General features: G+C 39.7%; 3 protein-coding genes across 3 annotated transcripts; 1 reads left to right on the top strand and 2 right to left on the bottom strand.

Annotated features, from left to right (window-relative positions):
- Window positions 1-791: 791 nt before the first annotated feature.
- LOC122654862 (xylan glycosyltransferase MUCI21-like) lies at window positions 792-5,589 on the top strand. Its single transcript, XM_043849130.1, has 4 exons — window positions 792-816; window positions 1,741-1,938; window positions 2,067-2,129; window positions 4,307-5,589. Exons 1-4 carry the CDS (start codon window positions 792-794, stop codon window positions 5,587-5,589), a joined length of 1,569 nt encoding a protein of 522 aa, XP_043705065.1.
- A 2,828-nt stretch (window positions 5,590-8,417) lies between these two features.
- On the bottom strand, window positions 8,418-11,915 carry LOC122654861 (probable LRR receptor-like serine/threonine-protein kinase At1g74360). The gene is made up of 2 exons (XM_043849129.1): window positions 11,849-11,915; window positions 8,418-11,713 (listed from the first exon to the last, which is right to left on the bottom strand). The coding sequence occupies exons 1-2, from the start codon at window positions 11,913-11,915 to the stop codon at window positions 8,457-8,459; spliced, it is 3,324 nt and encodes a 1,107-aa protein (XP_043705064.1). The 3' UTR covers window positions 8,418-8,456.
- Window positions 11,916-19,514: 7,599 nt separating this feature from the next.
- On the bottom strand, window positions 19,515-21,535 carry LOC122653477 (pentatricopeptide repeat-containing protein At3g29230). Its single transcript, XM_043847322.1, has one exon. The coding sequence runs from the start codon at window positions 21,513-21,515 to the stop codon at window positions 19,674-19,676; it is 1,842 nt and encodes a 613-aa protein (XP_043703257.1). The 5' UTR covers window positions 21,516-21,535; the 3' UTR covers window positions 19,515-19,673.
- Between the last annotated feature and the right edge of the window lie 5,862 nt (window positions 21,536-27,397).

Raw genomic sequence — 27,397 nt, 5'->3', positions numbered from 1 at the left:
CTCTCTTTGAGCCAACCCTTAATTTCATCCATGTTGATAAAGATTCATCCCTTCACCAGCATGCCAAGGAAAAAGTTTCCTATGCGGCCATTTTATCATATGCCTCTTACATGGGTTTAATTTATTATTCTTTTGGGGTAGAATCCTTCTTCTCTATTGACTATCATGATCATATGAACCCCACATGGATGGTTTGCCCAAAAAAAAAAAAAAACTCATACTAATGATACCATTTTTCACACCTCCATTGGCATGTCTTGAGAGATTCCTCCACCCTCAAACTAGTAGTGTAGGGAATCCTTACCCGTAAGGGTGTTAATTAGTTTGTTTTGATTTTAATTCGGTTTAAGGTACAACATGTGGAAATTGAAATTGATCCAAAATTAAAATAAGAACATGTGTTTCCAAACCAAAACCAAAACCAAAATCAATTCGACATGGTTTAGTTACTATTTTGTTTTTATCTAGTTCTTTATTTAGTCTTGTATTCGGTTTAGACCCTATTTTAAATATTTGAAAAAACTTTTTACATCTCATAACAAAAGAACCCCTTATTTGTTAGAGTCATAATTCACTGAATTTTTTTCAAACATTAATATCATCCACATTAATTCGATTTGAAATGGGTAATTTGATTTCGAACAATTTCAGTCCTAAAACCGATACCGAACTTAACAAAAAACGATTCCATGTTTTCAAATCAAAACGAAATCGATTTATTTCAATTCGAATTTAAATGACTGATTTCGGTTCTCAATCGATACAACCTTATTCTGCCATATGTATATCTAATGGGGAAGTATCTGAACATCCGAGGTACTCTATGCCTAAGGATGTAAATGAATAGTCAAAATCCGTTTCCGTATCCGTTTAGCACTATTCGAATCCCCCTGAAAACTAAACAAATACGAATATAGATAGGCTATAGCTATCTGAGAAGCTATATTTACATGTAAATGGATAAAATATCTGAGCTGTATTCGTGTCTGTATCCGTTTAGCACTATCCGAATCCGTCCAAAAGCTAATCGGATGCGGATGCGAATGCGGATGCAGATGCGAATGCGGATGCAGATATAGCACTATCCGAGCCGAATCCGATCCGTTTACATCCGTATCTATGCCTAGTCATAAACATTTTTATGGGAAAAAAATGTTATTTGATTGCATGGATCTTGTGCCTAGAGGTCTTAGACACAAGAGTGTGTGAAATTACTATCCCACCCCATGTAATAAAAAATTTCATCCATGTTGATGGCACTCACACTGGTGCACGGCGCACGACCAGGCAACCCATATCTTGCCTTATTTTATATTTATTTTTTTCTCTCTTCTAAGAAAGGTATAAAAACCAATGTAACGGGTACCAGGATTTCCCTGGCGGTTCAGTTCAGAAGCCTTGCACATTATTTATTAATTAATTAATACTTCCCTCCTCCTCGGCCTATAAATACATCCTTCTCGTCCCCCTGCCGTCTTTGAAAATTTCATCAAGTCCCTCTCTGCTGTGTGCTTAGCTTGAATGCCGTGTACGCTTCTCGTCGTTACAGACCTAGACTCTCTGTCTCTCTCTCTCTCTCTCGAGAAAATCGAAATCTGTTGAAACTTAACAAACGAAAAGGAAATAAAGCGAATTTCATCATTTCGATGATCGCCAAGTCCATTCCAACCTTCAGCTCTAAGATCGTATTGGTTTCAACGAAGTGAAATTCTCAGTTTTGATCTTCAAGTTCCTCTGCAGTATTGTTTCTTTTCCGCGCTCGAGCTCTTTCTTGTAAAAGCTTTCAGTTAACGATTTGCAGTAAGATCGTATTGGTTTCAAGACTCAAAAGAGACTTTGAAGATTTAGATTTCCATTTGTTTCCTGCTGAAATTGAAAGATTTCAACTCCGCATCTTATCGATCGGAACTGCAGAATATTTCATCGGAAGCGCAATTGGTAAGGTGTACTGTTTAATTTTCAATTAATACTGGCCAAGAAATCTCAACTCAAGCTATCAAATTTTTTTTTTTTAATTATGATTTTCTATAAATTTCATCCGAAACTCAATCTCTTCGCTTGTTCAGAGAAATTTTTGCAGGTTGCAATCAAGAAACAGCAGGAGCGGTGGTTGAGGTTTGAAGCTGCAGGTCTGAACTAATCAATCTAAGAGCGATGAAAAGGAGTAGTTGGACGACGGCGATCATATGTCTTGTTTTCATCCTCTTCTGCTCCGTTGACGAAATCTCTCTCTCATCGATCTTGAAATCATCAACATCTTCAAACAGTATTCCTCAAGGTATGAATTCTCGAATTTCTCTATCCTTAATTTGCACGAATTTTTTTCCTTTTCCCAGAAATTCCAGTCAAATCCACAGTTTCCGATCTTCTTCTTCTCCATGCTCTCCCATGCTCTCTCCCATGGAGAATGAAAAGTCAAATATTTGAAACGGCCTGATTGGAATTGGAATTCACTTAGACACCAAAGACGAATTTTTATCCGCTCCAGTAATGAAGGCGCTGCTGTGCGCATTAACATAATAAGACCCATATTAAATATTAATGAGTTAACCGTAATACGGTATCGCTCCCTGTCACTTTTCCTTTTGATTTTTTTTTTTTTAATTTTTCTCATTCTATGAAACAGCTTTCTATGAAAGAAACCCTAGACCTGCAGTGGTGGGAGTCTCGTGCACTTGATATGCCTTTTTTTTAACTAGTGTAGATGTATAAAACATTTAGAAAGCTAGAATGCTTGATAAATCCTCTAGGAAAAAAGAACTCTGTTTGAGAGTGGCCTACGCCAGCACTCCCATGAATCTATCTCTCTCCTCTTCAAATGAAAATACATCTCTACCCCCTTGTTTTGAGGGGAAGAGAGATAGATATATAGGAGTGTTGGCGCCGTAAGCCACACTCCAGAAAACTACTTCCCAATCCTCTATTACAGTTTTTTCACAAATAATATTAGGGAAAAGGCTAGGGTACACCACTTGTATATTGTAAGCTAGAGCCACTCTTTCTATCTCTCTTTTCACTCTTTGAAATGAACGCTGCCCCTCCTATATGATGCTCAGTCTTCCACCCACATTGGTGCCACCTGCTAACTTGTGGTAGGCGGTGTGCCTATTCCTCTCCCTTAATATTATCAAATAAGCATATGTGAGTGTTTAACACCATACTTTTAATGTTGTCGTGTTTGAAAAAAAAAATCCCATGGTTTCAAGAATTGTGAATTTGACCAATTCCAATTTTGACTGATATAATATGATCGATTCACACTTAAAAATCGTAGAGTTTGTGTTTTTGGATCTGAAGGCTGATTCTAGTCTTCTAGAGTTATTGGGACAGGCCAATTTCAATCTGATCCAGATCAAAAGTGACATGGACTGATTTTATCTCCAAGATTTTATTCCCAATTCCATCTAGTAAAACCTTGGGGAAAAAACCAATAATTCCTCTTGAGACAATGAAAAACATAAAGACATGTCCTCCGAGTCCGAATCCTGTACTTTCGCCTACCCCTAGTTTCGTGTGCGCCCTATACAACGGGGCACGCAAAGACTGCATTACCCCTGCCCGAGCTCCTTGCCTGAACAGGGGTAAGACAGTTTTTGTATGCATCATTGTGTGTAAGGTGCACACAGAACTAGAGGCAGGTGGAAGTAAAGGATGTCAATTCCATGTCCTCCTAGTCTACCCTTCCAACTGTGTAACTATATCCCACAATGACAAGATGGTTGACAAAACCCCATTCTCACACATCTCATATTTTTTTTCAGTTGTACTCGTGGTCATAATTATTGAGGAATAATGATAAAATAATTTTATTTTGAGATTCTTTGAATGACACATGGTGCATTTAAAAGATGCCATTAATTTTATTTTTATCATAGGTTTTTCAAGTACACAAGTGATAGATTTTCAATTTGGATCCTTCACGGTCGAATTGCCCAACAAGACCGTGCGACCTAGACATGACGAGGCGTGCAATGATCGCTTTATTCTTGCCCGAACACCTTGCCCAAGCGAGAGTAAAACGATCATTGCATGCCTCACCATGTCTGGGTTGCACGATTATGCTGGCCAGCTTGGTGTCATTGAAAACAATAAATTTTTCTTATTTTTTAATTTTTAGGCATAAACCATAAGGGATATGTATTGAGTCCCCCAAATAAATACATGTAAAATGGAAACGACGTGAAGCACATTGCACGTATTTCTGATTTTATTAACCGAATGAGCTGTGACGGTCTATATACCGGCTTTCCCAGTTCTATTATTATTCATTTTCCCTTACTTTCATGGTCGTCAATCGTCATTGCAGAAAGAAGTTCACAGAAGCAAGAAGAGGCAAAACCGAGTACGTCATGGGGCCCACTGGATTCGGTACCAGTGGAGTTGAAAGCCGATAAACCCGATATACAGCCCATCATATGTGACCATTCCAACTATCGTTACGACCTCTGCTCCCTCAACCGTCAAACCGTCTTGGAACCAACTACCAATACCCTCTTCGTATCGGGTTCGGATAATCAAAACCCGAAAAACCAACCCACACAGGAAAAGATCCGTCCCTACCCTCGCAAATGGGAGAAGAGCGTCATGACCCGAATCACAGAACTCACCGTCACCTCTGCTTCCGCATCCACCCCCGCTCCCGCCTGCAAATTCCGTCACTCCGCTCCGGCACTCATATTCAGCGCCGGCGGTTACACCGGAAACTTCTTCCATGACTTCAACGATGGGTTCATCCCCCTCTTCGTCACCTCCCGCTCCATCTCATCTAATCAGGACATCGTCCTTGTCGTTTCCCATTGCGATGACTGGTGGATCAATAAGTATGCTGAGCTGCTTCAGCAATTCAGCCGCCACCCAATCGTCAATCTCGATCGCGCCACCGATACCCACTGCTTCCCATCGGCCACGGTGGGGCTTATATCTCAAGGTTTCATGACTATCGAGCCCTCATTGTTACCACACTCGGAAACGTTCCTTGATTTCCGAGCAGTTATCGGAGATGCCTACAGGGATATACCAGTCTATTTCCGCCGCCCATCAATAGGCCGCCGACCCCGTCTAGTGTTGGCGGCACGGAATGGTGGTGTTGGGCGAGTGATACTGAACCAGGCTGAAGTTGTACAGGTAGCAGAGGCTGTGGGATTTGAAGTGATACTCTTTGAGCCCAATCTTTATTCGTCTCTGAGCCAGGCTTATGGGTTGATCAATGGTAGCCATGCAATGCTTGGGGTACACGGTGCAGCGCTTACCCACTCTCTGTTCCTCCGGCCGGGTTCGGTGTTGATTCAGGTGGTGCCGATAGGAATTGATTGGCTTGCAGAGACATGCTTTGGGAAATCATCAAGGGATATGGGTTTGGAGTACGTGGAATATAAGATAGAGCAGGAAGAGAGCAGTTTAATAGAGAGGTATGGAAAGGATCATTTGGTGCTTACAGACCCTAAAGCTGTGGTGAAGGAGGATTGGTTCAACATCAAGAAGATCTATTTGCAGGGCCAGGATGTTAAACTGGATTTGGTTAGGATCCAAAGTTACTTACAAAAGGCCTATGAGAAGGCTAAAAGATTCATGGCGAAAGATGATTATTAGTGTTTGTGAATTGTGACCAGCTTTGAGCAATGATATTTGTTCCATTTTGCAGTTGAGGACCTGAACAAAAGAACAGAGATCTTCAATTTTACATAGCTATATTTGTATGTACAGTTAATAAAATGTACAATACTAATCATTTCATTCTTTTAATTCTCGATCAGTGAAGGTTTGAATTGCAATTTATATAGCTTCAGGAACATTTAAGTTTTTTAACAAATGCACTTGCTCATCTTCTTAGATAGTCATGATGATTGAAGAAAAGAACTAGGAGCCCTTCATGAATGCCAACAATAGAAATTCAACATTCCTCTGTCAAGTGAAGTAGAAGGTAGTCAATAGCTTGTTTTACCTAGATTGTCCCAGTTAGAGGTGACAATTTAGTTGAATGGTTTATCAAACTAATAAATTGATCCATTGCTTAGAGCAATAGTAAGGCTTAGGGCTACTAGAGCAAATGCTCTGGTGGTTTGAGTCTTGATGGTACCCACTTCCACTTTGCGCAAAAATACCAAAGGTTAGGACTGACTCCAAATTCACCCCTTCAAGGACCTCGCATAAGCGGGACTAGCATTGGCAATTGCGCTTTTTAGGCATTGGCTTAAGTATTGTCTCAAATTAATGTTAGAGAAATAGACCAGACCTCTTCTCTTCATATACGAGAAGAATAGGCACCCTTCAAGTAATGTTTCCAAAAGATATGACCACAAACGTGTCTTTTCCCACAATACTTGTTTGTTGACCATTCAAAATAAGTCTTTCAATAGACACACATATTGATCATTTAGGTGTCTATTAGAAAACGACAACATCCTATAATATTTGAATTATAATTTTAATTCATATAAAATTCCAACTCGGCAAACTCAACATCTCCATTTTCCATCGATACATGAGCTCCCTCTTCATTGCGAGCTCAATTGACATGATTTTCTATTGTCACCACATGAGGGATGATCTATCAACGATGCATCAGTAATGGTGGGACCTTGAAAGAAAGAACAGAAATTTTCTCCCAATCTTACCCAAACACAAGCATAGATAATTGGAAGGGAGAACATTTCTGTATTCCATTCTTTTCGACACTAAGAAACCCTTAAAATTAATATACTGTAACAAAATGTAAGAATGTAATCAAAGAACAGAGAGGTTAAAGCCATAAACATCTTAATCACTGAAGCTATGAACTCTATAGATACCAGATAGTCAGGGCTTCAACTGCAAGCATCAGATAGAATTTATAAGCTTACTACACTACACTGGATCAAACAATAAAGTAATCCAGGAACTGGGAATCTAAAAGCATTGTATAAATAGGAGAAGGACAAAGAAAAATGATGCATAGGAATGAAGAAATTAATAAAATGAGGACTCACCACTCTCTCTTTCTCTCTCTCTTCTTTTAATGAGGAGTAATATAATAGGACAACAATTTTCTGTCCGGAAGCATGGCCCTTACGCCAACATGGGAGCCAATGGAAGCACACGAGTAAACATTAAAAGGGTCAGTATTTCAGCCTTTCATGGGGCGTATGGCGTATATTTTGCCCCATCTTGTGTTTGACTACAGGAGCATGGCCATAAAATGATAGACACCAGAACTAATTTGATGAAAAGCAAATTTAATTAAGGGAGGGGGATCACTACCAGACAGCACGGGGTCAATGAGAGCTCATGAAGGGGGGCATCCAATAGGGGTGGGATTTTCATTCAGGCTGCACACAACCTAAAAGCATTCTTTTTCTCTTTAAGAGAGTGGGATTGCTACCAGACTACGTGGCCCCTGCACCAGCATGGGGGCCAATGAGAATTCATGCGGAGACATCCAAACAATGATGAGATTTTTCATTTCATGGAAGAAAAGGCAGTCAATTCTCACTTACTACATCTAGGCGTAGGCACATAGCCTGACAGGGAGTGTCTAAATGAAAATCCCCTTAATAAATGTGCATCTACTCACCATTTTTCTTTGATGAATATATACATTTTCTATAAACAAATTTTAATTAACACTGATTTTAGAAGATGATGACAAAAATGATAGGTGAGTACTAAGTTCAATTATGTGGTAGATCGGGTGAGTCTAGAATTTTATGGACTCATAAACCCCTGATTATATATCTAATTTTAGCTTTGGAGTTGGCCACATGATAAAACAAAGTATGGAAAATACAGGAATACCATAGGCCTATAAGGGTTTGGTTTACATTTATGTACAAAGGAGGTTAATACCATTAGATTGGTGGGTAAATTATTGAATTTGAGGATAAAATTTGACACATAGCCAATTCAAACTACTTCCTATATGTTAATTAACACATCAACCTTCCACGTGGCAAAATATATGCACCCAACCCCCAAATTTTGTCCTTGGATTGTCCACCACAAAAACTTTCATCGTTTGAGTTAGGTTAAAAATATGGAAGAGCGTTAAACAAGCAAGTAGCATAGGACGAGTGCATCAATGAGATGTCAAAAATTGTATCAAGAGAACTAGGATTACATTCTCATATTAAAACGCGATTTCGTATATCAAGGGACAGCCACATGGAATCCACTCTTCCTCTCTATGTGGATTCTATGTGGCTGGCCTGGGTGTACAAGATCATGTTCTCGTACGAGAATGTGATCTGGCACAAATGATAGATGCTGCAAATCTCTTCTTGATCGATGCAAGGAGTCGGCTATTCTCTTCTTCTGATTGGGTTAGAAAAACAACTTACATTTTTATTCAAAATAATGAATGGTGAATATGTGTATGTGTACAAGAGATTTGTAACACTGGAATACACAATATCTTATATTTTACTTATCTGTCAAAAAGTAACAAAAATAGAAAACAATAATAAAGTATTGAAATTAACCTCTCATGAATGTATGGACAATTTCAAGGTCTCCATCGCCACAGTTTGGGACGGTGAAGCAGATTCATAACCACCATAATCACCATTTCTCTTCCCAATCTTAACCAACATTCCCAAAACCTCCTTCATGTTTGGTCTACCTTGTGGAGCCTCCGCCGTGCACAGCATACCAACACGTAGCAACTCACACATCTCCTCCGCACCTCCACCAAGCCCAAAGCCCAGAAGAACCAACACATTCCAGCCCAACCCATCATCATCATCATCCCTTCCATCTTTCCTTATAACCCTTTTGGCCCATTCCACTAAACATTCCTCTCCTCCATCAAGGGCACGCCTCGCTGTTGCCAACTCCATTGCCAACACCCCAAAACTGTACACATCACCCTTCGTCGTCGCTTGCCATGTCTGCCCATACTCCGGTGCCACGTATCCCACCGTTCCGGCAACCATAGTACTGACGTGGCTCTCACCGGCATCCACCACTCTAGCCAGCCCAAAATCCGTCACACATGCCCTCCCTTCCTTATCCAGCAACACATTGCTAGCTTTCACATCCCTGTGCACGATAGATGGGAAACACTCGTGGTGTAGGTAAACCAGTGCCCGTGCCACGTCAGTTGCCACGTCCAAACGCATCTGCCATGTCAGCCTCGTCCGATCTGGAAGCAAATTCTCCAAGCTCCCACCATCCATGTACTCGTAAACCAATAGGTTCTCCTTTCCATGAAGACACCAACCGTAAAGCGTCACCAGATTCGGATGCGGCCACTCACAGCCGCTGCAACTCAATACTTCCATTTCGGTTTTGAATTCTTTCTCCCCTTCGAAGCCTTCTCCATGTAATTTCTTGACTGCAATTTCTCTCCCGTCAGGCAATTCGCCACGATAAACAGTACCGAATCCACCTTTACCGATGATTCTTTCCGGCGAAAAGTTTTCGGTGGCGGTCTTTATATCGGCGTAAGTGAATGCCGTCTTGTGGATGACGTTGACGTAATCCTTCGTTTCTGATGATGATCCAGTGGAGCTGGGAACCTCTTCCTCTAACAGAGACGTTGCAGAAGGCTCTACCTGGATCTTAAAGACAATCCAGATGATGAGCGACAGAATCACACAAACTAGGAAAGCTGATGTGAGGGCTAAGAACACAGCGACAATCCTTGTTTTCTTTCCCTTTTTTGATGAAGGTCGGGTATGATTTCCTTTGCTGCTGCTGATGTTGCCGTTCATGAAATCTGGAAGAATTAACAGAGGGTCTCCGATGAATGAATCGTTCTCGAACGTGGCTAATTGTCCGGTTGATGGAACTATGCCGGAGATGAGTGGATTGTAGGAGACGTTGAATTTGCTCAGTTCACTCAAATTGTTCAAGCTTGCAGGGAACTCGCCTGAGAAATTGTTGTGGGACAAATCCAGGTACTCCAAGCAGTTGAATTTGCCGAGTTCTGATGGAATTTCACCAGAGAATTCATTGTAAGAGACGTTCAGGACCATCAGAGGCATATTTGCGATCTCAGGTGAGAGCTCTCCAGACAATTTGTTAATTCCGACATGGAGGAGACTGAAATTCTGCAACCTGCCGATTTCTGGGGGTAACTTTCCGGAGAATTGGTTTCCTGTGAGCTGGAGATAACCACTGATTTGTAATGTTCTGACCGATGAACTAGCTGTACAGATTGGGAAAATCCCATACCCCTTGAGTAACGAATCCCAGATTCTTCTGCATTTCTTCATAGTTAGCTGAGAATACACATAATTGAAAGGTGGGTAATTCGCCGGAATCCACCGCTTCATTGACTGACACTCGCCAGAACTTGCCGGAACTCGACTGTCATCCCTATTCGACTCGAATGTTGGAGTAGGATTTTGGGCAATATTTGATATCTCAGAAGGGATCGTCCCTGATAATCGATTGTTTGCAAGGTTTAGCCATAACAGGCTTCTGCAATTCCCAATCTCGTGAGGTATTTCCCCTGTAAGTGAATTGTTAGCAAGCATCAACCATAAAAGAGAGCTTAGTTTTCCGATTGTTGGAGGAATCCTTCCTGTCAGTCTATTGAAGGAGAGATCGAGTGCTTGGATTGCAGAGAAATTCCCAAATTCCAGTGGAATGCTACCATTGAATTGATTGTAGGCAAGGAACAAATACTTCACTTTTGGCATTTCAGAGAGTTCAATTGGTAGTGGACCGGTGAAGTTGTTGATGCTGAGGTCCAATCGAACAAGTTTTGGCAACTTGAGAATTCCTGATGTGGTTAATCCTCCCGTATAGTAATTTCCATACAGTATAAGATATTCTAACGACTCGAATTTTCCAAAGATTTTCTGTATATCTCCACTAAAATTGTTCCAACAGTAATCAAGAAATGCTAACTTACTCAAGTTCAGCAATGATTCCGGAATTTCTCTTGATAATCTGTTCTTCCCCAATATCAGAGTTTCAAGATTAGGTAGCAATCCAATCTCGGATGGAGTAAGGCCAGTGAAATTGTTATCTCCCAAGCTCAGAAAAAACAAGTTTTTGCAATTGGAGACCTCTTTTGGAATTGACCCATAGAAGTCGTTCTTCGATAAATCTAGAAGATGCAGAGTACAATAATTCTCAGTAAAAATCGACGGAGAGATTTCTCCGGTTAAACTGTTATTCGACACAGAGAACTCTCGTAGCCTCTGGAACCCCAACCATATCTGGCCAGTGAAATTGTTTTCGCTGAGATCGAGATTTTGCAAGTTCAAGCATTCATCAAAGCAATCATCAATCGTGCCTGTGAAATTGTTTGTCGAAATGTTTAGAGTAACCAATATGTTACAGAGTGTCGGGAAATTAAATCGAATTCCACCGTAGAATCGATTGTTTGTGATGTCGAGTGTCTCTAAGCTAGTTAGTCCAGTAAGATTGAGCTCTCCTTCGAGGATATTTTCAGAGAGATTTAGATATCTGAGATTTTGGCATCTATTCAAATAATCAAGGATGGGCCCACCAATCGTGTTCTTCGAGAGATTCAGTTCTGAAAGCTCAGTCATATGAGAAAAGTTATCAAACATCTTGCCTGAGATGTTGGAGTCGGAGAGATTGATTCCAATGACCCGTGAATCTTTGACTCTGCAAGTGATTCCAGACCATTCACAAGGGGAGGAATTGTTGTTCCACTCCGCGTATCTCCCTCTGTGGATTGGGTTGTTTTTTTGAAGAAATGTCTGCAGTTGAAGTAGGGCTTCTTTGTCGTTCTGTAGAGAGTTTCCGGTAACTATCTGACCTGATAGAGAGAAGGGATTTTAAAAGCTTGACATTAGTGGAGTTTTTAAGAACAAATTCATCAAAATTGTCGAACAGAGAAACTCTAAAGACGAGAGGGTTAGAGAAAGGGGGTGGGGGGAGGGAATTAAGATACCTGCGATGAGTATCAAGGAAAAGATTAACAACCACCAGATGGGGATATCGGTTTCTCCTTCTGACATGATCTCCTTCGTCGCTGCTTCTGTTTCACTTCTGCTTTCCTTACTGTTTGATATCGGTAACGCTATCCAATTATATACATTAATTGTTGTTGAAGGGAAAAAGAATTTGCAGAGAATGAAAGATTTGGAATGTCGTTCGTTGCAGAGAAAATGAAGTGGCGGCGTGCACCGACCGCAACAAAACACGCATCACAAAGTGTTTTAGTTTTGTCTTGGAGAAGGAGGAGTTTGAGAAGTAGTGGAACTGGGAAGGACAAAACGCCGCCCATTTTGACCGTCTCTCTCCCTCTTTCTTGTTTCCGGCTCAGCCCAGAAGCCCTCCTATTCCACCTCAACAGCTTTTAACGACTAAAGTCTTGGAATTGGAATTGAAATTGGAATTAGGTTTTTTAAGGGAGATTGTATAGGATGATGGAACGGATTAGAGACATAGGGTGGCTCACCTTGTTAAATAACCATCAGATTGGAATATTGGGTTTAGGGCATAGAGATTATAACGGAGTTGGCCCCATTCACTTGTGGTTGATGAACAATGATTGATTACCTTCTTCTAACCTTTGCATACACTGAAGTGAAGGAAAGTCAAAGGGGAAGTTTTCATACACAGCTGTGTAAGCCGGGCCTATGAGAGCGTTAGCAGTTTCGAAACATTAAATATGAGTGGAGGGTTTATGACTTTTCCTACTTTTTGTAAGAGCGGACACGACCATGCATGCTTGCATGGTTGTGTATGAAATCTTTGATCTGAAATTTAATAAGTATTTCTTTTAATTGATTTCTGATAAATAATTAAAGAGAGGTCGTTTAGGTTGTTTAGTTCAAAGTTCAAACCTCAAAGTGATGCAATCGTTTTATTCAAAGTTTATCATAACTAAAGAGCAGATTAATAGGGATTTTATCCAAATCAGAGATGTAATTGGTTGTTTCTTATCGTCACCAAAGTGGGTGAGCTTAAAATTGATAACTTTCTTTGAATTGGTCCCTTGCTTTATTCCCAAAAGTTCTTAGGTTTGATATAGAGTGATTTTTTTATTAAGAGAGTCAATCGATTGAGTTTCGAATCACACTAACACTCCTTTAGACCAAATCAATTGAATACCCAAACCAAATCGATACATTGACAAGCTTTGCATGTCAGTTTACTAGAAGATATGTGATTGGATTAATTGATTTCGAAATGTAGCTTGTGATTAATTCAAATCATATACTATAAGAAAAAAGAATGCTACCTGATCATGTGGCTCTATAGAAGATGTAAAATGATCGCTCCACCCCTATAAAAAGCCGAAAATCCCACCTCCCTTAATTGTTGTACGCATGCATCAGAGGATCAATCAGTTCAGTTAAAAACAACCATCAGACGATTCTTACAATTATTAATCCTTAGTGGAAAGGATAAGAAGACACTCAAAACTTTTGATTGTTTTTTTCCTTCAAAAAACAAAAAAGAGGCTTATGTGAGGTTCTTCCCATGCACACGTACATGTCATGTCGTAATCTGTTTGAATTTGGTCTCACTGACACTAAATAAATAATCTGGTCTTATGATCCATAATTCTCATAAATATATGTTCATGGTCAAACCATTGTATTTTAAAAAGAGATCTAGCTTTGTAGATAATAGATTCACACTTTGATTCGTCTTCTTTTTCTTGCTTTTGACATCAATGAAAACATGTCTCATGTTGTCATGGTTTTAGTGCATATTATCGAAACGGGTATCGATCAATTTAGAAATTGATATAATATCAGTGAGGATTGATCGTATGAGACAAATTTGCCTCTAATTTTCCTTTAAAAATAGATTTTTTTTGACCATTTTATCCTTTGATCGTACCGTGTCATTGATACGATATCAACATAATATCGAGATTGATAAGTTGTAAAACTGATACGGATATAGTTTTAATGCACGGTATTAGAACGGATATCGGCAACACAAAAAATTGATATGATACTGATACGGTATCGGCCTAAATCGACTGTATCGAACAAAATTATCCCTTGATTTCTTTTAAAAATGAGTTTTTGGACCATTTTACCCATTGTCTGTACTGTGCTACCGATATGATATTGACATAATATCAATATCGATGACTTGTAAAACTGATATGTATCGTCCGATACGATACCGATACTTAGAACCATGGGTACGGATCGCCCAATACCTATGGTTAGAACCATGCATGCATGGTTTAGAGTAAAATATAAGTCTAAATGCCTTTTCTAGCACTCTATTGAATTTAGCAAATGAAAAATGTGAATCAAAGGTTGATCGATGACGTACCATGAACAGTGGTGTGAAGAAGAACACGACGTGGTCGGTTCCAATCAGTTCAGGGGTTAATAATTTTCAAAAGAAAGAAAGCTGCTTTGTCTCACCTTTTGTCTTTTTTATAATCCTCTCAAGAAAACTAAAAAGTATTCATGTTCAGAACAGTTACTATCTAGGGAAAACCAGGGCAGAATTTGCAAGAAGATTAATTTCCAATGCTGAAGTAGTCAATCAAGCACAAGAATTGTTTGTACATGTGGTCTCTTATTCCTCTCGATCATTAGATGAAGGGAATTTTCTTTCATCCAACCATGGTGATCAAGAGAGAATTTCTTTGTCCAATGCTCTTGATGGTTATACATATGGGACTCGATCTTGGAATGGACTTCATATAATAGGAGGCTGTGGGAATAATGACACCTCAATTAAGGAGTGTTTAATGGTGTGGTTTCATTTAAACGATTTGATTCGGTTCCATTTAGAGTGTAATAGATTGAAATTGAAATCAAATTGTTTAATAAATTGTTTTAATTTATAAAATAAAAAACATTTATTAAATGATTTCGATTTCGATTTCGATTAGAGCGTACGTAGTAAATAGAAATGGAAACCAAATTGTTTACTAAATGAATTCAATTTCATGGTTTGTAAATGGTTTAATTTCACAGTTTTAAAAGGTTTTGGGCTCAGGTTTGTTACTAAAAACTTTCAATTCGAACTTCTTTTGTCAACTGATATCAATGGGTATTTTTTTTTTCTAAGCTCTTATCTTCAGGTCTTGAAAATATTGGGAAAGAAGGAAGATTTCGTGAGACTATGCTTGGTAAACAGGTCGATTATTCAGGGCGCTCCATCATTGTCGCAGGTCTTTGCTTTCGTTACATCGATGTGTATTACCTTGTAAAATATCAATAGAGCTTTTTCAGACATTTGTAATTTGTGGTCTAATTAGACAACATGTTGCTTCTAATACAGGGATTGCTAAAAGTCAAAATCGGGTAGAAGAACCAATTGTATGGGAAATACTTCAAGAAGTTATGCAAAGACATCTTGTATTGCTGAATAGAGCATCCATATCCAACCAAACCTGACAGATACATCTTTTCATTTTGTGGACGGTACTCCAAATATTGGGTACCTCGTAACACCTCAACTCGCCTACTTGAGTCTTGTTCGCGAGAATGGATACCTCATCAAGTCAGTTTGGGGGGTGTGGACACATTTGTGCAAATTCGGATAGTGGCAACAAGGGAGAAATCGAAAGAAAACTATACCCAACCAGGGATGGACATAAACTCATAAGCCACTGAGGGAAGGGATAATCTTCCAGGTTTTATTGTGAAACCAAAAAAGCTACACCACCTGCTGGTTTGAGGTAATAGGTTTATAAATGGTCCTTAAACGATTTGTTCACGATTCTTAAATGGTTTTGACCTTGGTTTTTGTGGCTCTAGAACTCGAAGAGTCACAACAAAATTGGAAGGAAGATGTAAAAAGGTTCATAAACAGTCTTTAAATTGTTTTTATAACAGTTTGGCTTATATTTAGTTTAATGGTTCGTACACAATTTAAGACCGTTGGTTGAACAGTTCAAAAACTAAATTGAACCATTTAATAACCGGTTTTATTTTTAAAGTCAGAACCAAACCATTTATTAAACATTTTATCGGTTTAATTTAAACAGTTCAGTTTAATTTCGATAAACAATTCGGTTTGGTTTTGACACCCTTAACATCAATGATTAAATTCTTCATCCTTTTTTTTTTTTTTTATCAATTCTTAATGACTTTCCTGTCAAATAATCTACAACTTTTTTTTTTTTTGTTACATATTTTTATTTTAATATAAAAGTAAGATCTTATCATTTCATATGTAATCCAAAAAATGTGTAAATTAATGACACCTCATGAGAATGACATGATACAAAATCACTTATAAATTACTTTGAAAATATTATATTGCTACTTTAAAAAAAAAAAAAAAAATTAAACGAAACAAGAAACAATCAAGAGTAGATTACGCGTTTTAAATATGTCTATAAGGTGTTATTCAGACAATGCCTTACATGAAAATCTCAAGCAGAAGGCCAGAAGCAAAGAAACTTCAGTCTAGAGAGAGAGAGAGAGAGACCTTCAATGAATGGGTCTAGAAGTTGGTTGTTGTGAGGGAAAATAAGGTGAAAGAAAGAGATAGGGCAGCCAATCTGCTACGAAGTGCCTTTGACGGCGCATTTGACCCGCATGCACTTTTTGAAAAACAATGCTTTGGCGCAATTACTTGGACGAAGGGGAAGCTATAGAGACCAAAGACTAACAAGTGACTTAACAGCTACTGGTCACTTAACTGCCTTTCACACATAATACCAAACACTTTATCATGGGAGATTGTAAGCCCTCTCGTCTATTTTCTTGTGTCTAATTGTCAAAGAGGGCTATGGCCTATGGGCTATGGCCATCATGGTTTTAGTGTAGGGTGTCGCAACGGGTATCGGGCAACTCAGAAACCGATATGATATTGAATTGACATGGGCAAGGATCGGTTGTATCAGATAAATTTGCCCCTGATCTTCTTTTAAAAATAAGTTTTTTGACCGTTTTACCTCTTGTCCGTGTTGCGTCATCGATACGATATCGAGATCGACAAGTGCAAAATCGATATGGATTGCCCAATACATTACCGATACTTAGAACCATGATGGCCATTGGGCACTCTGAAACCTAATACATTGATATCACCCGATAACCCATGCTTGGATTGATGCGAAATCAAATATATTTTGTGGGTCCAAGTACCAAAAACCCTTACCCTTAAGAGCAAGGCATCTCTTCTACCAAAAAAAAAAGAGTAAAGCATCTCATTGATGAACATCTCTTCTGTTGACTTTTCAATGAAAGATAAGGGTCGATGTTCTCTGTGCCGCCCAGACACATGGGGGCAGGATGGTCATTTCACCCACCCTCATGTGTCTGGGCATAGCCTGCGCACCGGGCACAAAAGAGCATTTGGCCAAAAGATAAATATGCATTATTTTGAATCATATTCTAAACAACAAGTATACTAGAGTAAACTCATGCCTCAACAAGTAGAGGTTCTGAGTTCGCTTCTTCCCTTCGTAATTCCCTCCTCTTCCTCCCCCGTCCTTTTTTTCTCCGGCCCTCCCTCTAGAGAGTTGAGACCACCAATACAAGATTCTAGGTTCTCATGGGCCTCAGACTTTTAAGGTTCATGTGGGTTGCGGATTCTTACATGAAGCCAAGATTTCATACAGAATAATATTTTACAATGGGGGTGACCAGGCCGTGTATTTGAAACCGGGGCCCAGCCCAGGATTCTCAGGGCTCGTCCTAAGCTTAGCCTAGCCCATGGTTAGGCTGAAATATTTCACCACAGGCCCGGCCCTGGCTGGCTCAAGGGGAGCTGGGCTTGGTTGTGTTTTACCTAAATATGTATATGTTTAATATATTAAATCAATGGTACATAGGAGAGGCACCATTTACACCCAGCCAGATTGTATTCACTAAGGTGCATGGGCAACAACAAACTACTTTTATTTCCTAATTTCCATTTGCATTTATAAGATAACTTGCAGTGAAAAAATTTATATGATGATAAAATTTTCAAAACTTAGATTCCAACCTGCATTCGTCTCCTAAGATACTATGTGATTATGCCAGAAATGGACATACCAGCTAGGGCTGTGGAAACTAATATTACTCTTTTTAAGAGGAAGATTGCAGTGCACTTCTACAACCAAAATTGTGGTTATGCCATGTTGTATGGAGCTGAATGTTGAGCAACAAAGAAAGATTGCAAATAACCGAGAAGAACGATGAAGCAGCAGGCCAATGTGTTCAACAGAGCAGGCATAATAAGCCTTCTTTTCTATTTTCTATTGTAACTAAGGGTTCCTATTCCGATTTCTATTTTCTGAGAGCTAGGAAGTTATAGTATAGTTCCTGTTTTCTGTTTACTTGGTTGTAAGTGAGTGTTAGAGCTAGTGATTTTATCTGGGGCGCACACATTCCCAGGCAATTTCTTGAACCCAAAAGGGGGGGGGGGGGAAATTATAGACAGTAAAGAAGTTGCACCTTATAACTGAAACAAGAAAGCATTGCTTGATAATCTACTGGATAGAGAGGCCTTTGATACTGAGAGAGAGACAAGTTGGATACCTCAATGTCCTCATAGAAAGAGACATAATAGAAATAAACAACGTAAAATAGCTCACTTCACTAGCATTCTCCAGCTCCTCCTCTGAGCAACCAGCCTACGGCAAATGAGCCCTGAAAGCCCCTTCCATGTTGGAAAGGAACCCCTGTACAGCAGATCTATCCTTTTCTTGATCAGGTGGATTGTTTGAAAATTATACAATGAAGCTGCCAAGTGGAAAATATACAGATTCAAAACTTTACATACATTAAGTTAGCAGTCGCAAAAAGAAACCTACTCTGCTGCTTTCCTGCCTGAAAGAGGTGTGTTGGAGTCCTGGAGTGATATGTTTCCCTTGGTAAGAAAATATGGAAACTCCCAATTATACCAAAATTCATGGTTTTTCAATGGAAATGCCTTCTGGATGCTTTACTCACCCAAACACGGCTCCCTGTTTTGCCAAAGAGTAGAATTTAGTATGCCCGGTGTGTAAGAGAGGAACCAAATTTAGCTTACATGCAATTTCTCTTGTGATTTGGTCAAAAGGGTTTGGGCAGCCTTCCCCTTAGGTTTGAGGAATGAATACTTAACAGGATGGTCAAAGAAGGCATGCATCAGTAATCTCCTGTCATCTACCTCTCTGTCCCCAAAGGAGAAAGAGTGGATCCTCTCAACATGAACTCTTCTTGTCTGTGCCATAGGGCAAGCCCGGCTAACTAGCGATGATGGCTAAAGGTTAATGCGACCCAAACCATATTCTATTGATGGCATTCTGAGATTGTCTTGACAAAATTCCATTCTCAATCCTTGTTCTTCCCTAATACCTTGGCTTTAAACCTTCACAGTTCATCCATATATCCAGCTACCTCCATGCAATCCATTGATGATCTGAAATCGGTGTATCAAGATTCAGGATCCAATGAAGTCAAGTGGCCATAGAAGTTGGAGGAAACGAACTGAGAAACAGGACTCTGAAAATTGCAAATGTTAATTGAAGGTTCCCAATCTTCCCCATCAATAATCACAGTATGGACCATGGCTTAACAACTTAAACTGTGAAGAATCAGTTCTATTGATGTGTTGAATGTCCTCTAATTATATTGCCCATTATAAACAGACAATTTCATACAACTTGGTGGGGTACATTTTTCTTTTTCTTTTTCCATTAATGAATGCCTTGGTCGTGTACAGTTATAAAAAGAGGTATCTGTTTTAACTGCTCCCATCTCCTCTGCCCTCCAGTAGGCAAGGTTCACTGCAGGCTTTACTTCGAAATGCTGCTCTGATTTTAGATCCGCAACTCGACACCATCAAATGGGTTTTCATGTCACAATTTAGAAATGTTCCTTAGGTACATAGCCCACTTGCTTAAGATGCTGACCCAATCTGTCTATCATCTTATATATCCTTTCTGCCTCAGGGTGTGATCTATCTTGCACAGTAAATTCATGAACCTCATCATCCACCTCAATATAACTAGCTCCAGGTGGCTTTCGGGATCCTGTATTTTTCATTTGCAACCTCACCTTAGCAACATCGCCCCAGTGGCCTGCTGCTGCATATATATTAGACAAGACTGCATAGTTCCCTGCATCTGAGGGTGCAAACTTTACAAGATGTTCAACTACCTCTTCTGCAAGTCCCACATTGTTATGCATTCGGCATGCAACCAAAAGGGTGCCCCAGATGATTGCATTTGGCTCCACAGGCATGTTCTTGACAAACTCAAATGCTTCCTCCAAATGACCCCCACGTCCAAGAAGGTCAATCATGCAACCGTAATGCTCAATTTGGGGAACAACACCATAATCTTCCTCCATTGTAGAGAAGTAATGTCGGCCCCGGTCGACAAAACCTGCATGGGTACAAGCACACAACACACCAATGAAGGTGACTCCATCAGGTACAAAACCTTCTTGTTTCATCCTGGAGAAGACCTGGAGAGCTCTCCCACTAAGCCCATGCATAGCCAGTCCTTGGATAATAGCATTCCAAGACACAACATCCCTTTCAACCATCCCTTCAAAAACTCTAAATGCTTTGCGTAGGTTCCCACATTTGGCATACATATCAATCAACGCATTGCACACTTGAGTACTACATATCAGTCTACTCCTCTCAATAGAGATATGAACCCTCTTACCCAAACTATACAAACCAGATTCAGCACAAGCAGCCAAGACACTAATTAAAGTACCATCGTCAGGCTTGAATCCAGCAATCTCCATTTCATTGTACAGTCTAAATGCCTCCTTAGCAAGTCCTTTCGCAGCGTACCCAGATATTATGACAGTCCAGGCAACCAAATTCTTGACCGGCATCTTATCAAACAACAGCCTTGCCATGTCCATGTCCCCGGCTTTGCTGTAACCCGATATCATTGTGGACCAAGAGACCACATTTCTTTCAGGCATGTTCTCAAACAACTCGAAGGCAGTGTTCATTTCTCCAGCCTTAACATACCCATCAATGACGGTATTCCAACTGACAGTATCTTTGTTAGGCATTTCATCGAATAGCCGGCGAGCTTCACTCATGTCACCGGATCTTACCAGCGCAGCAGTCATGGAGTTCCAGGAAACTACATCTCGATCTTCCATTGCTGCAAACAAAATCCTCGCAGAAGCCACACCGCAGGCCCCGCACTTTGAGTAAGTATCAATCAGCGAATTAGGTACGAAGATATCGGCATAGAAGCCAAATTTCTCAATAAGAGAATGGATCATCTGGACTTGGCGAAAAGCAAATTGGCCAGAACAGGCCTTGAGAAGAAACGGGTAGGTGAAATTGTCAGGGCTCACGCCGCTCTTCTGCATGTCGAAGAAGATGGAGAAGGCTAAAGAGGGCTGGGAGTTTTGGGTGTAGGCTCTAATGAGAGTATTGTAAACAATTATATTTGGTTCCTGAATTTGATTGAATACGTTCATTGCTAATACCATTTGGCGACACCGAGAAAACGCAGTAATAAGTTTTGGGGTCACAAAAGGATCTTGATGGAGATTGGCTTTGAAGATTTGGGCTTGAATTTGCTTCAGTTCTCTGAGGTTCGAGCAGTTTTGAAGCTCCGCGAGCTTTTGTTCAAACAATCTTCGTCTTGAAACCCATGTGGGAGTTCGAATGGCCGTGGACATTAAAAATGTATCTACAGCTGCTAAGGTCATGTGAGAGTGAGACATGAAACACAGAGAGTGAGTAGGAACTCTCTACAGTGACGTTAAGTTTTTTTTTTTTTTTTTTTGGTAGAAAGTAACGCTAAGTTTAAGAGTAAGAAATGGGGAGTTATCCTGAAGTTGGATAACCACCAACACTAACCACCATGTACCAACTCCCAAATGATGTGGCATATTGGGCCGCCAACAGGGTTTGATATCTCATCATCGACTCTACAGGGATTCTTGCAAGGAGATGGAGGGGAAGTTTGTGAAGGATTTGAGTAGGGATTGTGATTGTGGATAATCCGAATGCTTACGTTTTCAAAACGCACTCCCTGTACGTCACTTCATCGACGATCTTCAAGACCAAGAGCTTCAACGGGCTATCAGGTTCTTCGAATTCTCTGATTGCTTTGAACTTTTGAAGATCAGGATCGTCTCGAAGGAGCAGGGAACGCCCAGGCGCTGCCAGCCGTTGGGCTGTGCCGCTCATATCTCTAGGTGTGCATCGAGATGTGTGCGGTACAGCTCAACCACTGGATGCCCCAGCACCCTAGGCGCATGCCTCCCTGGCGACGAGCTACCAATTTTGGGAGAAAGTTTTCTCTCCGCGAATGTGGCCGATGCTAGCACTCCCATGAGTCTTTCTCTCTTTTCTATTTGAAAAAACACTTCTGCCTCTTGTTTAGAGGAGGAGAGAGATGGACACATGGGAGTGTTGGCGTAGGCCACACTCTATGATAGAAAACTACTTCCCATTAGAATCGAGTTTTCCTTATGCCACGACAAGTACGGTAAATGGATGAGACGACAGGGCTACCGATGGGCATGGCCACGTGGGAGGGAGGGAAGGGATTAAAATCCTATACAATTCCTTGATCTTGTGGAAGATCTTTCATCGATTGATCCAGTTTTTTTTTTCCTTCTTTCTCGATCTCGGTACCATTGGATGTCGCATCTTCCACGTGTCGAACTCTTAAAGCCTAATTACAAGGCACCACAAGATTTCCCATAGGGGTTTGTAATCTTCAAATGGTATGATGAACTTTCACCGCATGATGAAGGTTTTTTTTTTTGCAATTATTCATGTAACAATGGAAGATGATGTTTCAAATAAGGATACTTATCCATGTAACAATGGAAAGTGATGTTTACAAAATCACAACATAAATGAGTTATGGGAGAGAATGTTACTTGGTCTTGTGGGATAATGGGAGTGTGTGTCCAGACATTCAACATGGAGGTGGGGTGATCATTTCACCACCCCTTGTGTCTGGATGTAGGGGCACGTGACCAAGCAATGTTCATTTTCCCATTAGTTATTGTCATTGTTCTATGTATCGGTATCGTATCGTCTGTATCAAGCGATACGTATCGATTTTGTTAGTCATCGATACCGATACCGTGTCAATACCGTATTGGTAACACGGTATGGACAAGGGGTAAAATGGTCAGAAAACTTATTTTTTAATGAATTTTAAGGGTACTTTTGTCCGATACAACCGATCCAATCTGATACCGTATTGATATCATATCGAATTTACGTGTTGCCGATACCCATTCCGAAACTGTGCACTAAAACCATGGTTATCGTGAGCAAGTGCTTGCTCCGTTGGGCGGTGGCTTGCCAATAGAGTGCATGCCCCCCAAGAGGCCTTCTCCCCTAGTAGCTTTAGTTAAAAAACTATTGTAGTTATAGTTATAGTTAAAATTGAAAAATCATTGGGCAGTTAGATAGATTTTATCCATTTTTACATTTTATTTAGGTAAAAGGTTGTACATGGTGCACAGTCATATTTAGAAACCCTTGCATTTGAACATCGCTCCCCTTGAAATACCAAAACCACCCTCCCCCTATAATATGAAGTCGTCGATGATACATAGTCGACTATGCATGAATCCTTTCCTCTTTTATTTAATCTAAATCCTCTATTCCTAGTCAGAGTCGAAAGAGTATATTGTATAATTTAGAGTATACACATGCATGGACATATATGAGAGTTTATAGTGTCTTGTCCCCCCTCTCTACGCATATAGGAATCTTTTGGAAGGTATCTGTTGGACCTTACGATCATTAACACATATATCCATTCTATGAATAACTTGGTGAAGTCTAAAATCCCCCAATACAACTTTCCCCAGGTTTTCCTTTCCATTAACCATCATATAAATTTTTTTTTTGGGTAAATATATAAATTTGAATTCTCTCATACAAAATTATAATAGCTCTTGTGAAGTCTAATCTTGTTGGGCTATGTTTGGTATGCATTCTTTGTCGATTTCGCATTTTCGAATGACAAAAAGAACTATTTTTATCATCTAAGAATGCACATTCAACCTAGAATGTATACCAAACGCAGCCTTGATCTGACTAAAAAAAACACATTTCTCAATAGGCAGTGGTAAGTCATGAAATAATCCAAAAATAAACATATTTAGATCTGTACGTCATGCAGCTTAAGGGAGAAAATTGTTCATGTGTTACCTTTTCACATGTTACTGTTTCACTTGAGCAGTTGTCACGGTACTGTTCAGGCCCATATTTGGGCCCATATATTGGTCATGTTTAAGCCCATTGTTTAAGCTTATTATGCTTCAAAAGTAGCCATCAATATTAGTAGATGATTTTGATAGTTATGGACTTATGGTGGGCCCTAGGAACTGATTCTAAGCTTTCAAGAAGATGGGCTGGCAAATTAAAGAGGTCATAAAGAATCTAGAAGTAATTAGTTGTTGGGTAGCCGTAAATTAAGGGGCATGAAGGATTTGTGTGGGATAATATTGTAACGGAAATTAAGGTAGAATTAATTAATTAAATACCTAAATAAATCATAACATCCAAATCTCCTCCACTCAGATAATATGATCATTCCTTCCTTGCCAAGATTTAGATTTTGGATCAAGTCTTCCAAATTCTAATAACTTTCCCGCAAAGTACAGAAAGGAAGAAACCAAGAACAGAGGCTCTACAAGCCCAATTTCTCAGATCATTTGGCTTCAATCAGATCTTTATCTCTGTCTGTTTCTCAACAAACAATTAATAAAGATCTGATCGGAGCAAATGATCTCAGAATTTGGGCATCAAAATGTCCATAACATCTATCTATTTTGAAGGTCTTCATCAATAGCAAGTACTGCCATTTTAAATCTGATCCCTGCCGGAATCACATTTCTGATCATGGAAACTATTATGGTGGGGTAAGTCCTATATACCTATTAAGATCCTATATATTGAATCTTCTTGGGCTTTGCTTAAATTCTTGATGGGCCATTAAAGAAAGTACTGTGTATTAAAAGCCTGAGATTATTCTGAGAAGCATGGCTAAGGTAGTTGGTTTTCTTTTTTGGGATATCCTTATAAGTTTTAGGCCACTAAAAGAGTTACTGTGTCGATTCAGTTTTGCAGTTTCTGCTACTGTGGTGGTTGGTTTTATATATTGAAGAGATCAAAGGAGAGATAGATGGAACAATTGGACGATACAATGAAGACCGTTACAATTTTGATACGATGTGAATGTATAATGAAGATCAAAGGAACCAGTAGTGGAAACTTGGCCTTTTTTGTAATTTCAGTTACAAAGATTTAGAGAATCTTGACAACAGTTTTAAGACATTACAAAAAAGGCCAAGTTTCTTTTCAGCCACGGTGAATGGGAATTTAGTCTACGAGGTGGCTTCAAATGCACACAAAGGGTATAGAAGGATATTTTAGGGAAAATACTAAAACTTAGGAGGGTTTTGTTGGGGGTACAATGTATTGTATTCTTTGGCGAACCAGCGAGTCATGTGGGCATTCGAGAGTAACAGCCCCCAAGAAAAATTTTTGAGGACTATATTGGTATTTCGGTAAAATTTCTATATAGGGGTTCGCTATAAATATATGGCGAGAATTCTTTCTCTGTAACGAAAATCTAAGAGATGTATGAAGATGAGTGGTTGTAACCCTATTGTCCATTGATATTGAAACAAATCTCATCTCACTGTGGACGTAGGTAATCTTGTTGAACCACGTAAATCCTTATGTTTATTGTATGATTGTTGTTTGTGATTTCTATTCTTTTCTACAGCTTAATAAGATTCGTTTTTTCAATCGGGTTTGCCAACTCTAAGATGATGAGAATGTTCATAGGTTGTTGGGGGAAAACTCAATCCTAAATGGCCATAAATGCGTCTTTAGTAGGCCCTACCTGTGGACGAGTTGTGATGACCAGTGGATCCCATGTGGCCTTTCAAACTAAGAAGATCCACAAGAAGTCAGGTTGACTTTATGATCTGATTTCTATGGAGTCTGGACTTTTGTTTTCTCCTTTTGAAGACAAGTTGGCTCTTGTAAGGGAAGGAAAGCCACGGAAGAAAGATCTTATGTTGCCGTGGCGGGAGCTGCACGGGTGCAGTATCACTAAACGACAGCAAAATCAGGGGTAAGGTAGTTATTTCACAGGTGGATCTCATCTGGGCCCCACAAGTGAAATGACCAACCCCTCTTGTATTTGGTGTGGTTTTCGTGCTGCACCAGAGCCAAGTCCGAAAGCAACGTTCTTGGGAATTTAATCCAACGGGTGTTGGGCAACACCCAAATCTTTTGAAGATCGGATCGATCTCCTTTTAGATACAAACCTTACATTGCAAAAATAATGGGGAAATCTACGAATAAGGTGAAGATTGTAACGAATAGTTGGGATTTTTTTCTTATATTTAAAAGGATGTGATTACTCCTAACAACCAATACAGTTAGCGCGAATGAACTAATATGAAGCTCTGATCGATGGAAGGCAGTTGACTTGACAATGCTCCTCAATACGAGGGAGCCAATATGGGGTTAGCGATCAATTAAGTAGACCATCTTAGAAAAACATGTGGCTAATATGAAGGACCCAGATCTTCTACGGCATAGCTGCCCTAGTGGCCTGAGCAGCGCAAACACAACCACGCATGCAATGACTACCTTACCCCTGCTCGAGTGAAATTACCCCATGTGACTATGTCACTAATTCCAAATGATACCATTTTTTGTTATTAAATTTCACTCTACTTTCCATCAATTTCCCTTTGACTTAAAAAGTAAAATACAAATTACATTTATAATGTTTCATTACTAAATCTGGTAAGAAATTTAAGTAATTTATACAATCATATAGGATAATGATTAGAGAAGAATTTTGAAGAATTTATGGAGCGATTGGACCGGTAGAAGCCCACCCTATACGTCAAACGTACTAATTTGCTAGTGTAACTTCTGAGAACCGTAACTTTTGACTCGAGTGAAATTACGAGAGTCATAACTTTGGACCAAAAGTTTTACAGTCAAATTTCATTGTTTAAGGGTTGTACTGGGCCTCCGAAATTTTGCTCCCGATTTAGAAATCTTAGTTTCATGTTTTAATTTTACTATATTAGTTTGGGGAGGAAGAATGCCACCCGGTCGTGCGTTGTGATGTGTAGTTGTGCACAGACACATCCAAGCGTGAAATGACTGGCACACCCCTACCTTTCCATGGGGGCAGGGCGATCATTTTGTGTACGACGGTGTCTGGGTGTAGGTATATGCAACAGAGCACGATCGGATATCGTTCCGTTTCCCATTAGTTTGTTTCGTGTTTTATTTGGGTTTTCTTTCTCTTTGTAATCCAACCTCTTTATATAATGGTCATTTTTGACGAAATAGAGTATCTTGAACAAGAGTGCCTTGTTTGCTATTCATCCCCACTAGAATAAGGGTTTTCCTTTACCTTGAGAATTCAAGACCTCAAGGGTTGTGAGTACTAGAACGAGATGTAGTCCCATACTTTCTACTCGTCAATATAATTCTTGTGAAACCTAATCTTAGTCTAACTACAAAGACACATTTCTCAATAGGCAGCAGGTAAATCATGAAATGATTCAAAAAATAAACATATTTAGGTCTG

This window comes from Telopea speciosissima, chromosome 3 (assembly GCF_018873765.1).
Source record: "Telopea speciosissima isolate NSW1024214 ecotype Mountain lineage chromosome 3, Tspe_v1, whole genome shotgun sequence".
Classification (NCBI taxonomy): domain Eukaryota; kingdom Viridiplantae; phylum Streptophyta; class Magnoliopsida; order Proteales; family Proteaceae; genus Telopea; species Telopea speciosissima.
The sequence above is the reverse complement of the archived record's forward strand: the minus strand, read 5'-3'. Positions and strand labels throughout refer to the sequence as shown.

Bases quoted from the DNA above. Each gene is read 5' to 3' on its own strand.
- LOC122653477 (XM_043847322.1), bottom strand. From the start codon at position 21,515: ATGTCTCACTCTCACATGACCTTAGCAGCTGTAGATACATTTTTAATG.
- LOC122654861 (XM_043849129.1), bottom strand. From the start codon at position 11,915: ATGTCAGAAGGAGAAACCGATATCCCCATCTGGTGGTTGTTAATCTTT. The intron at 11,714-11,848 runs GTATCTTAATTC...TCTCTCTATCAG, and splicing joins TTCCTTGATACTCATCGCAG to GTCAGATAGTTACCGGAAAC.
- LOC122654862 (XM_043849130.1), top strand. From the start codon at position 792: ATGGGGAAGTATCTGAACATCCGAG. The intron at 817-1,740 runs GTACTCTATGCC...GTTCCTCTGCAG, and splicing joins GAAGTATCTGAACATCCGAG to TATTGTTTCTTTTCCGCGCT. The intron at 1,939-2,066 runs GTAAGGTGTACT...TCGCTTGTTCAG, and splicing joins TTTCATCGGAAGCGCAATTG to AGAAATTTTTGCAGGTTGCA.